The 12,825-nt window shown below is 39.5% G+C and overlaps 1 protein-coding gene across 1 annotated transcript in view; it reads right to left on the bottom strand.

Annotated features, from left to right (window-relative positions):
* Positions 1–399: 399 nt before the first annotated feature.
* Positions 400–12,825, bottom strand: part of vav3 (vav guanine nucleotide exchange factor 3) — a 62,709-nt gene continuing 50,283 nt past the window's right edge. Inside the window, exons 20-27 of the mRNA XM_084398999.1 lie at positions 12,343–12,473; positions 9,431–9,496; positions 8,860–8,894; positions 8,219–8,335; positions 7,214–7,301; positions 6,631–6,733; positions 2,294–2,445; positions 400–588 (exon numbers count right to left, since the gene is read on the bottom strand). Coding sequence (XP_084255125.1) covers positions 544–588; positions 2,294–2,445; positions 6,631–6,733; positions 7,214–7,301; positions 8,219–8,335; positions 8,860–8,894; positions 9,431–9,496; positions 12,343–12,473 — 737 coding nt within the window. The 3' untranslated portion in view covers positions 400–543. The remainder of the gene's footprint in view (positions 589–2,293; positions 2,446–6,630; positions 6,734–7,213; positions 7,302–8,218; positions 8,336–8,859; positions 8,895–9,430; positions 9,497–12,342; positions 12,474–12,825) is intronic.

The raw sequence follows: 12,825 nt of genomic DNA, 5'->3' as shown, positions 1-12,825 counted from the left end.
AAGGAAAAAGGGAAGAGACAGCAATCAATTACCGCGGCATACATGGCAGGGAGCTATGATCTTAATCTGAGACGAATAGCAGGGTGGGAGGGTCTTCCGCGAGTGAGAACACCTCCAGGGCAGTGTATACACGGGGAGGGGGCGTCATCAATAATAGTGGAGGAAAGGAGGACTCGGGCAAGGTCAGGACAAACACGTTTCCCTTTGAGCCGACAGACACATACAGAATTAGCTCACGGTGTAACCTCAGTCCGTTTCCGTGCGTTCCGTCTCAGGCCCGGATTCACTCGCGACACTCCGTCCAGGTGCCCGGAAGGGTCTTTTAAGATCTGGCTGAGGGTTAGGGGTTGTGTTTGATAATCTGCTCCCTGAGAGACAGTCCTCCATCCATCAAACCCAGTGCACTTCCTCCAGGATAGACAAATAAGACAGAGAGCGAGCGAGAGCATCAGCCAATCAGCTGACTCCGTGACTCAGCTCAGTGTAGTCCAGTCGAACGCAGTCCATCTGCTTTCTTTCCTTTTATTTCCTTCGTTGAGCCGTTCACTCCTCGCCCTCTTCTACGTACGTGGAGGGGAACCAGCCCACCTGTGGATGAGACAGAACAGAAGGAATGAGTGATTGGAAGAGAAGGTTGCGGGGGGTATTACAGAGGATTTGCGTCACTTCATTGCCTGGATAACCTTGAGGATGCGCCTGCTGCAAGAGGAGGGGAGGAGAGTCGGAGCTGGATTGTTTAAGCAATTCTGGTGGCTGCACGCAGGCCTGAGCAATAATATCCAAAGGGACAGTGTGACAGAGCTGTTTTTTCTTTTGATTGGCCAAATCAAGGAGGGAGAGAGAGGAATGGCTGTGCTGTTCCTGTGACCGTCTAATATGGCTATTTTGTGATGCAACAAGTTTTGGGTGTCACATAATTTTACTATACTCGATGACGCCAAAATACTGTTTCCAAAACCTTCTTACAGATGCTTCCATTGGTGATTTTGCAAAGTTAACAAAACTGTATCTTGGTAAGCTGGATAAACTTTATACTGGTAACAAATCGGCATAATTTGCAACAACAATGTAGAATACTGTACATCACGGAAAACACTGTTGACAATCACAGCTGATTAGGACAAAACGCAGATTAACAATGGACAGATGTGATTTGTTGGTTGACGTTTGAAGGTGTCACACCTCGAATACAACATGAATACAAAAGGGACACAAGCAGGAGGCAGGGGAACTGTTCAAAGCACTGATCCCAGAATCTATACTGTAACTGCCATCCATAAAACAGCCCTGAACGTTTTATTCACTAAATTACAGCCTTCCTGATGAAACCATTATAAGACAGCTCAAGAGGCTCAAAAAAACATTTGACAGTTCGATGCGCTTTAAGTACAAATAAGCTTCTTGGCTCACTATGAAATAATGCCGCTTAATTCAATAGTGAGGCCACATTTTCAGTTTTCTGACGCTCTTAGCAAGGATGTCTGTCATCTTAGATCAGAGAAGAGAAGCATGTTATGAAGAGACAGTATACTATTACATTTATGTATGGTATGAAGGTGCTCTATGACTGCACTAAACACACTTTGTATTTTAAAATTAAGATTATTATATTGTTATATTTTACTAGCTAGTGAACTTATATTGTTATTTAATAAAGCAAATTGTATTTAGCGATTAACTATGTGTCAAAATGTCCAGTATGACATAATGATAAGGACTGGAAGCCATTATTTCAGTCTTCAATGTCACATGATCATTCAGAAATCATTTCAATATGCTGATTTGCCGCTCAAGAATTATTTTATTTTTTTATTAATGTTGAAAACAGTCGCTTAATAATTTTGTAATTTTTTTTTTTTTCAGGATTTTTTGATAAATACAACGTTCAAAAGAGCAGCATTTATTTGAAATAGAAATCTTTTGTAACATTATAAATGTCTACTGTCACTTTTGATCAATTTAATGCATCCTTGCTGAATAAAAGTATTAATTTCTTTAAAAAAAATAAAAAAATTACCCATACCTTTTGACCGGTAGGTGTATTACTTAATATATAAGGGTTGTTTTGTTTTACATTTTATTTTACAAATTGTATTTACAAATGAAAATAATCCTTTTTTCCATGATGATAACTTGATACTACACAAATAATTCAACGTGCCGCAAAACCTTTTAACTATTTTAACTAACACTATTTAAAACTTTTATTGTTGCATAATGAGTTTCACGTATTCATATATGCAGTGTATAATATGAAGTACTTTCAAACACATCTACACACGCACACACTCACCCGCCCGTTGACTTCGCCTCTCCACCAGCCATTGGCTCCAGTTTTGCTGTAGATCTTCACCACGTCGCCCTCCTGCAGAGACAGTTCCCGCGTGTCCCGGGAGCTGAAGTCATAGCGGGCTATCGCCACACCCATCACCTTGGGAGTGAACACTGTAGAGACAAGAGACAAGAGTGAACATTTAGCAGCAAACATCACAGGACAAAAAATGAAGATGAGAATCAGACAAAATGATGCAGACAAACAGCGAGAGGATGGATGCAGCAGAGTCAGGCTGTATAGTTTCCCTGAGGACTCTTGTAATCACCGCACTCCTTCATGTGTTTGCCTGCCTTAGCACATCCACTCTAAATAAATGATTCTCGCGAATCTGGGACGGGTCCAATCACAGCTGAAGTGGCTGTTTTGATTATGTCTTGAGATGTGTCAACAGCATAATCCGCTGGGTTAATTACATTTCAGGCGACTTTTCCCTCAAAAACACATCATGTTCCTTCTACCAGCTCACTGACTATTAGACGTTTTGTTGGGTTTGTTTCGCAGTTCTCTCTAAATGCGGTGGGCCGAGGGAAATACGTGGTGGCGGATTCAAATGAGCCTTTGTTTTTATCGGACTTCAGAGGCTCTGAAGACTTTGTGAACGGCAGCCAGAGAAGCTAGGCCCTCCGCCAGACGTGTGCTGATGAGATCCGCCTCGGTGCCAGGGTGCTTTCTCTTCAGCTGTTTTAAAGTGAGCAAGACTTGTACAGACAGAGAACTGGCTGCCAGTTAGCTGCCGCCATGCTCAAAGCGAGAAGTTTGTAAAGGAGGGAGAGAGAGATGTCACAAAGTTAGGCCGACTCCTTCCTTTTCATCACAGCTCCCTTGACAAAAACCGCCCGTAATGACGGATCTAATAAGCTAACTACCTGAAATGAGATAATGATGAGTCATAGTGTCTCCCAGTCTGACATAGGACATATGGTGCATGCATTAAAGGAGATGACAGTGGCTATGGAATGCCCTATAAACAGACACGCACAATGAGATGGGAGGGGGGGGTAAACGCAGGGCATGGCAGCCTCAGATCTCCTACGACCTTGACAAAATGACACCAATGGATAAGAAAACATGTACCTGTACCTGACCAGAATGGGGCGGTAGAGGGGGGGACAAAGCTGTAGCCGGCGGGAGTTAGAAAAGACAGGCCGCAGAGCAACGGGGCTGAGGTGTGGCAGAGGCATGGGCGCAGTGGGGCGAGGCGGGTGAGGTAGGGGTGCGGCGAGGGTAAAGAGAAGAAAAGCAAAAGAAAAAGCATGTTTAATTGAAACGTAACATTTGCAAGCAAAGAGAGCAGATTGTAAACACTTGGCCTTATTCTAAGTGCTTCAAACCGGTTTTACACGGTGGAATATTTCTATTCACGTCCCAATCCACCGAGAACTATCGATGAGGTTTACTAGTAAAACTCCAGGAGCGTCTGAGGCAGTGAGGCGAGTTCCCCTCGCCATCTGATGCTCCATCTGACCGGCTCGGCCCAGAGCGTCTCGGACCCCCAGTGTGTCTGCAACACAATATGTTTCCTCACCCACTCGTCTGTGGAAGGCGGCCAAAGCCATACGGCACAAAGCGTAACTAACAAGACGTCGATAAACATTGAACAATCTGATGAGTGGGAGTGTGTCATATCTTTTAAAAAGATGTGTCTTCGCCTTCTTTTTTTTATAAATGTGAATATTTGGAGCTTGTCTAATCTCAATTGGTCAAATGTTCCATATTTTTGGAGCATAATGGATAAAAGCAGCACCACCAGAACCATCTTCCTTTATCTAAAATAAATGGTGATGATAGATAGATAGATAGATAGATAGATAGATAGATAGATAGATAGATAGATAGATAGATAGATAGATAGATAGATAGATAGATAGATAGATAGATAGATAGATAGATAGATAGATAGATAGATGGATGTTTTGTCTGGTTTTGAACTTTGAAATCTAATTACCTGACAATATCTCTCAATATCTCTCTTCATTTCATTTCTCACTCTGTCCGTTCTCTGGCAAGCAGTTCAACTCTGACTGGTTTCAGAAGCATTTAATGTCTTTCTTAAACATCTGTTCAGAGTTTTGAAGGGACAACCCAAGCTGAGGCTAACTGAGCTCATGAATTTATGCAGGAGCACATGCTGAGTCTCCAAAAGGCCTTGTCTCAGACCACTATCCAACCTGTGACCACTCAGACCAGCTGCTGATGGGCACTTGAGATTCCACCCACGTCACTCCAGAAAAGCCGGGCCATTCGCCCACTATTCTGCAAAGTCTGCGAGGCTCAAACCTTCAGCACGTCGTTACCCATAATGTGAATATTCAGGGTCATGGATTTGACGTCCAACCCGTATGGCTCGCTTAACATTCGATGGAATATAAGTAGAAACGCAACATAGCTGACAGCATCTCCAGAACTTCTTGGATATAAATAAAAATGAGGATGGAAAGGGCAACTATCAAGCAATTTGTTCCGTCTTCACTTGTGAATTAAAGTCACGAATATTTTGGTGTCCAACACGAACAATAAAGGTAACCCTGTACAACTGTTTCCGTTCTGCAATGCTGATTTTTTCCGGTTGAAACTCTCTTGCTGTATGCTGCCTACACAGGGTCAAGTTACCACTTAGAGTAGATGCCCCTGTTGCTCCTTGCGTCCTGTTTACATGAAAGACTTGTGCGCCTCTGGCAGACATCTAAAAAACAATCGCATATGATTTGCATGTATTGGCACATAAGCAGACCCTGAGATGGAAAAAAAAACAAAAAAAAGAAGCTGTGCTGCATGGGAATAGAGCTTGGGGATGAGAAGAGAAAAACAGCAGCAATGCATGCTGGGAGATCCATTCTTCGGTCAGAGTCGCTTTCGAATCACTTTCGTCCTCTTTGTTAAAGCAGTGAAGCGTTTGAGTGACATCCCCCAGCTTCTCAATCTGCCAACATTTCCCAATTGCGGCAAACCCTCACTGTGACATATGGAGCTACAATAAACTCTCAGATCTAAGTGTTGATTGCAATGCGCCATAAACTCTCAGATCAGGCTGTAAGCACAGCTCAGTAACAGCCCCTGTTTGACATTTTTAACTCACTCCTCTCCCACAGCTGGAAAACAACACAGATGTCTTAGGAGCTTTTGCAACCACAAAGCCATGAACAGACAGAAGATCTCTAAAACTTATTTGGCCAGAAACAAGTATGCAAATGCTGCCGTGAATGCTGCAAGTATGCGAGTCTAGTTTTTAACTAAAAAATTTGTCCTGCATGAATATACACATTTCGTATGTGCTATATATATATATATATGTTTATTTATAATTACAATTATTAAATTAAAATATTTAATATAAATAAATAATTATACATACACTACTATTTAAATGTTTGGGGTCAGTAAGAATTTTTTAAAGACTCATGCTCACCAAGGTTTTATTTATTTGATCAAAAATGACAAAATTATTACAACTGTTTACTATTTTAATATATTTTAAAATGTAATTTAGTCCTAAGATGGCAATGCAAAATGTTTTATTGATTCTTTGATGAATAGAAAGTTCAAACGAACAGCAATTTGAAATATAATTTCTTTGTAAATTTCTTTCTAAGTCTTTACTGTCACGTACTGAAAATTTTAAAGGGGGGAATCTTACTGGCCCAAACATTTTTAATTGTATATACAAATAAATATAGAAAATAATTGAAATATTTAAAAAATATGCCATATATAAGGCATAGGAACAAGGTTGAGAAACACATTATAGCGTCCCTTGTGCCACTGATAATCGAACCTGTATTTGCATTTTGATTTTTCCAAACGTAATGTGAAATTGAGCTTCTATAGCGTTATACTAGTTCATGCTTCAGGCTTTATAATCTTACCGTAGTATATAAATGCACCTTCTGGTTATGACAAACACTAAGAGAAATGTATCCTTAAACATCGAGACACCTGGGCACACGCGATAAGATTTGGTCTCAAACACTGCTGCCATAGCAGCCACCCTGGTGACCATAGCTTCTGGCCATCACAACAATGTCACATGTTTTGAACTATTAAAGAATGAATCATTGTTTATACTCAAACTTGATTGTTTGAGAGTGTTTTGAGGATTAAAAAAAAGGAGTGAATGGATTTTTTTCATTGCATGGTGGTTGTGTCCACACACTGCAAAGACACATTTATATGCAAACACCATATAAAAGTGAATTTTGCATCCGATGACCCCTTTAAATAGACCAAGCGTACATTTTGTTATTTGTGAGTCGTGTATGTGTGAATCTGGAACTAGTGTGTTTGTGCACAGGACGTACCGTTGGCTCCGTTCTCCGGCTCTCGGTAGGGGAACTGCAGTGTGGTAACAAGTGTCCTGAATCCTTCCCGCAGAGAGTGATGTTTGTAATACTCGATCAGCTCCTGCATTAAACACACACATACGCTCAACGTGATGTCAGTTCACATAAAAGGGTAAATATCTACAGCCATTAAAAGGGAAAATAAAAAAATAAATATATGAACGGATTCAATATGACTCCAGCATTCACAATCCAATAATGTTATTTAACTGGCATTTGCGAGATCGAATCTAAAAGCGCTTTCAAAAAAAAAAAAGCTGACAAAAGACATTTGATTTTTCTACAGAATAGAGACATTAAGCAGCATGATTTCCTAATGCCCTTTAGAAGGCAAACAGATGACAAAACAAAAGGGATTGTATAAATGATACAAAGACATTTCAGATGTAATAAGCGGGTATAATGCAAACATTTATCTTTATTGCACTGATTCCACCGACCTTAAAAACATATGAGCATAACATTTACTTTTCACTCTATATGATGAAGACGTTTTAATAATACTCTTTGCTGAAAACTAGTACAAAACATTAGCACTTACCAAAATGCTTCTGAACTTCCTGTTTTCTGCAATGTAGAAGAGTCCCTCCTTTGTTAAGATCTTGATGTGTTTCACGTCGTCGTTGTACCTGTGGGCCATGAATAAATGATGAGAGTAATTTTCTGGTGATCATTGCGATCGATGCTGCCTATCCCCTATGGGAAGCTGCCATAGTAATGCATGGGGCAAAGAGCTTTTCATGCAGGGAGAAGGGGTCGATAGCGAGGGGTGGGGCGTCTCCATTAGTCCTTGGATTAAAAGTTACGAGCTCACATTTTTTAGAGCGAAAGTGCACAGGACTGTCTGCAAACAAGAAATACTGATAAAATGGGGCAGCTTTTGTCTGTCGGCCTTGCACTCAAACACACACACACACACACACACCGTAGAGTTGTCCTATCGTTGTTCGAAAAATAAATAAATAATCATTTTATTTTTATTATTAATATTGTTGTGGGTTACGGAGCCCCGCACATGACATGCAGACAAAAAAAAATTTTTCCCTCCGTTTAGTAAATCATGGCCACATTGAACTAATTAGTTTACTCAATTTTATTAAATCGTGGCCACGAATTAAGAATTCATTCCCATGATTTATATAATTAGTTCCCTCGTTTTAGTAAAACATGGCCACGTTGAACTAACTAACATACATATTTTTGTCCCGGCTCTGTAGTATGGAAGCTTGTTTTGGCCACTGAATAAAAAGTAAATAAGGTAATTGCAACTTTTTATCTCACAATTCTACATTTTTTATTTTTCTACAATTCTACATTTTACTTACATATTTTTCTCACAATTGCATAATATGAAGTCGCAATCGTGTGTTATACAGTCGGAATTGTAAGATATAAACTCGCAATCCTGAGAAATAAAGTAATAAAAACAAGCTTCCATACCGTAGTGGGTGGAATATTGCAGTTATGAAACTTTTTCTCAGCTAGTTTTTACTAATTATTAAAAAAAAATGTACAGTAAATAACTAAGTGTGCTGTAGTAACTCACTTGATGCTGATGGCGTACTCGTGAAACTCTCGGCTTCTGTGACGGACCAGGTAAGTGCTGCTCCTCCGGTTGAGCAGCGCAGCCTCAGCCTGCACCCTCTCAATTGAGCCTGCAAACCTAAACCAAAGGTCAGAGGTCAGAGGTCAGAGTTGAAGGGCTTCTGGGCAACACACAATATTAAAAAGTTATAGTGCTGACCTGTAGTTGCAAAAAAAGTCACATGAATTAACAATTATATTTACTGTTTTTCAGTAAATATAATGGGAGATTAATGAAAAATTAGAGGGGAAATAGAATTACGAAAATTACAGGAAATTAAATTAAAAAAAAAATTATGGTAATATAAAATGTCATTAATCAAAATGGTTATTTTATAGTGAAATGTATGGTAATATATAATATGGATATTTTATGAGATTCTCCCAGTTATTCGTAGTACCAGTAATGTAGTTTGTAAAATATTCTAATTGTAATAATTAATAAAAAGTACTACATTATTTATATAATAATGAAATATCCGAATATTTTAATACATAATGATAAACAGAAGAAAAAAATATTACAGATGGTAATAAAAAATAAAAAATAAAGTTATATTCTGGTACAAAATTATAATCTGGTAGTGAGAATAAAGATCGTACCAAGGCTGCGAAGAGTAGTCAATAGGTTTGGGTACCTAAAAAAGATAAAGAGATAAAAAAGGAGGTGAGAAAGACAAAAGTAGAGCACACGTGCGCTTTTGTTCTTGAAATTCCACTCAACCTGATTTTCATACAGTATTTTTAACTTGCAGCTCAAGTCTGGGACAATACAGCTCATATTAGCGCTAAAACCTGCCCCACTTATTCTATCTTTTAACAACCACAATTGCTTTTCTAAATGCACTCATAAAGATAACCTGACATATTTTTCTTAACATGATTTAATATGACTTGTACATCATTATGACTGTAAATCATCTTGCTGATATCCGTGTTATCGCATTCTGTCCACATTCCTGCTATTTACATGACAAATCAGCATTACAGACAATCACCTACAATGCACCTGTCATTCAAAAACAGTACTGAAGAGGTGCTTGCATACCTAAACCATGCGAACACAACATGCACACAAGGACAAGCCTCCCTTGCCTTGATCACATTTGTTTTTGTTTGGCAGAGAATAAAGAATGTTTTTAGCATTATACTATAATCTGGTATTTGTACTCACACATGGGCAAGGCTTCACTGCGTCGCTTGGAAAGAAGCCAACATCCTTAGTTGCCAGGACTTTACCCTGAAACCATGGCAAGATAATTACATTACGTTCAGCTGGGCAACTCCTCCTCAATAATTCAGTAACAATTAGTACTTAACACGAGTCACGACACGCTACAAATTTACAGCAGAGTTCATCAGAGCTGAAAAAGTCTTGGGAGAATCCAAGTAGAGTAACAGGAGAATGAGCAAACAGTATAATACATCCAGCAGTGTTGAAAACTGTTTCCGCTGCTCAACTTTTTTGTGGAAACAATGATACCATTCAAACATTCGTGGTAAGATATTTAAAAAAAGAGAGAAGTTAAATACTTTTATACAAAGATGCATTAAATTGATTAAAAGTGACAGCGAAGACATTTACAATGTTACAAAAGATTTCTATTTAATAAATGCTTTGCTAAATGTAATAAATGCTGTTCTATATTCAAAGTATCACAATTTCTACCAAAAATGTTAAGCAGCACAACTGTTTTCAACATTGATAATAATAAGAAATGTCTCTTAAAGCAGCAAATCAGCATATTAAAATGATTTCTGAAGGATCATGTGACACTGAAGACTGGAGTAATGATGTTTTTATTTATTTAGTATCTTAACTTAAACTAAATGAAAATGAGAAATGTTGCTTTGGCAACTAAATGAAATATTTTATTTCAACTTTTTTATGGTTTAAGTTTTAGTTTAGTTTAGTTTTATCTAATTGACAAATAATTTATATACAGACACTTCAAGAATGACCTCAAATAAAATGATCAACCGATACAGCTGTCGCTGATGTAACCACAAATGATGGTTCTCCTGCCGGTAACGCTCGGATCTTTCCCTTCCTCCTCCTCCTCCTCCTCCTCCTCAGACAGTCTTCCAGGGAGATGTAGAAAGTGCATTTCTGTCTCATCAACCTCTTCCTTGAACAAATTTGATTTGTAAGTGGATCCTTAAGCACACCCCCTCCCCTCCCCAATGCATTTAGCGCATTGACATTTTATCAGCACTCTCATGATGCCGCCCCGCTATTGGTTGTTGCTCAGATAAGGGCCTAATAATGATTAAACTCATAACCCTGTTAGATCAAACAGATGGCAACCAAAGGCCCAAATGGAATTACAGTGAATGATTGCGTTTGTCTAGGCACCAGAGCGGCAATAATTGTCTCCGGGTTACCACAGCTACGAGGGCTCTGATCGTCCTTTGCTCCGTCCGGAGCTGCCGCGGGATGCTGGATATTACGAGGTCTCAGGTGACACGGGCGGTGTAATTTTGCATGAGCTCAAATTGAATAAATCAAACAACTTCCGGGTGCACGGGACAGCTGGGCGTTCGGAGCCTGCAGCGGATGGCGGCCTTAGAATGAGGCAGAACGAGATTAACATGTTAAAACAGAGCTGTGGAGAAGCGTCCTGGACAGCTGGACCCGTCTGACGGAGAGGGATGTAGGGGCATTCGAGTGTGTGCCAGGCTCTGCCAATTCTCTCGCTCTCTAGACAATCATTGGCTGGTTTCCTCATTGCCTTGGCACATAAATAACCAGAGCAAGAAGAGTGGGCATCAAGATGAACTGCGTGTTCTTTTGCGTCCCATCCCAGAAGAACATTTTACTGCTCAAAAGTTGCTCTTTCATAGTTTAAGAAGCTCAATTGCTTCATTTAAGTATTAACTTTTTTTCTTAAGACTTACAAATTACACAAATGAGACAAAATTGAATGTGGGTACTTTCTGGTCTTTATAGAATTTGATAACAAATGCTCAAATCTCTGACTTTTAATATCTGGACTTTGGCATTTTGGCAAATCTGAGCACAGTGTGAGACACTGGAGCCTTACGGAGAACATGATGTTCCTGGATCGACATCTTTGTTGATCCTGGGAACAACATTCCAATCAACCACTCAGATTTGAGGGACAAGCTTACAGTTTATGTCAAGTTTAGGCTTACATCATTACTTCTACATCAGTGTTATCCACCTATCATTTCAATCTGATTTTAGGGATAAGTTATGGGTAGGGTTAGGTGTAATTGTAGTGGTAGGGACAGGGTTAGGACTAAATTTTCAGACAGGAATGTTGTTCCAGGCTCAACAAAATATGTTGATCCAGGAACATGTCTTACTTGGCAAGACTTACTTACGTAAGTAAGACTAACTGGGCCTGTTTCTCATGAGAAAAAGCAGCAGGAGACTTGGACCCCATCCCAAATGGCGCACTTTCAGTCTTTTGCGATGATTACCATGTGCCCTTAAAGTCCATGAGGTTGTAGCGTGTCACATTTGTTATTTTAGGCTTCACACTTTTTGGTCTACGCAGCATTATGTCATCATTGTGTGGACATTTGGGGTGACATTTAGCGTAATTTAGCCCCGTTTTTTTTTTTTTTTTTAAACAAAAATAAAAGGTTAAAACTTTTACAATACTTCGTCTAAAAGTTTAAAAGCACAATAGGGGAAAAGGTTCATAGGAAAGTGATTAGCATTGCACTCCAAGAAAGAGTTAATCATTAATCTAAATCTATTTGTGTGATTTTCTTTTGTGTGTCTCATGTCAGAGCAGTGCATGTGCAGAAACACCTCCTATACAATTAAAACGTGACAAATTAAACCTGTTGTGAAGCGCGTGTCTGCTCTCTGGGCGTTGTGCTGGTCTGTTTTGTTTTTGTACGGCTATGAAACCTAACCCACATCAGCTTTCTTGAGTTGGATTAGTTAGCATTTCACAGTCAGTCATGCTTAGCAAAGCATAACAACACAGTCACTCGGCCTTTGCCACAAACACGAGAGGCAATCAATTAGCAGCTGAACACATGCTAGCGCCGTTCCTGCAGGGCTGCATGACTTGAAAAGTTTATGACGAGCGAGTAAAACTGTCTCACCTTCCACCAAGAGCTGCGGATGTTTGCCTCCATCACCTCAACAACGTCACCAACGTTGATTTTAAGCGCTGGGCCGTATGGGGGGCTCGGGACACAAAAATAATTACGGATGACCTGCATCTTAGGTAGATCTGGGAGGTAAAAAAAAAAAACAGAACAATTGTTAAAATAATGCATTTGTGTGTTCATCTATATTGCCAACGAGCATGCTGAACTTTGACAGAGTGTCATTACTGCATGCTTTGACATTCCAGCACATAAAGAACAGGTTTATTTACGTGACGCTGTGATCGTAAATCACAACAGGTGACAGAAAAATCAAGTCAATCCATCATAAAAATGTCAGTGAGCTAATGTTTTGTCTCGAGCGTTCGTGCTGTCATGCATGCAGTGTGGTAGCATCCTGCATTTAAAACCGTAGCTGGTCATGTCTATGCTATTCCTTGATCACTTTAGTGTGTCGGATACAAAATAAAAAAACAT

This window comes from Rutilus rutilus (genome assembly GCF_951802725.1).
Source record: "Rutilus rutilus genome assembly, chromosome: 24".
Classification (NCBI taxonomy): Eukaryota; Metazoa; Chordata; class Actinopteri; order Cypriniformes; family Leuciscidae; genus Rutilus; species Rutilus rutilus.
Note: the sequence above shows the minus strand (reverse complement) of the source record. Positions and strands in the feature narration are given on the sequence as shown.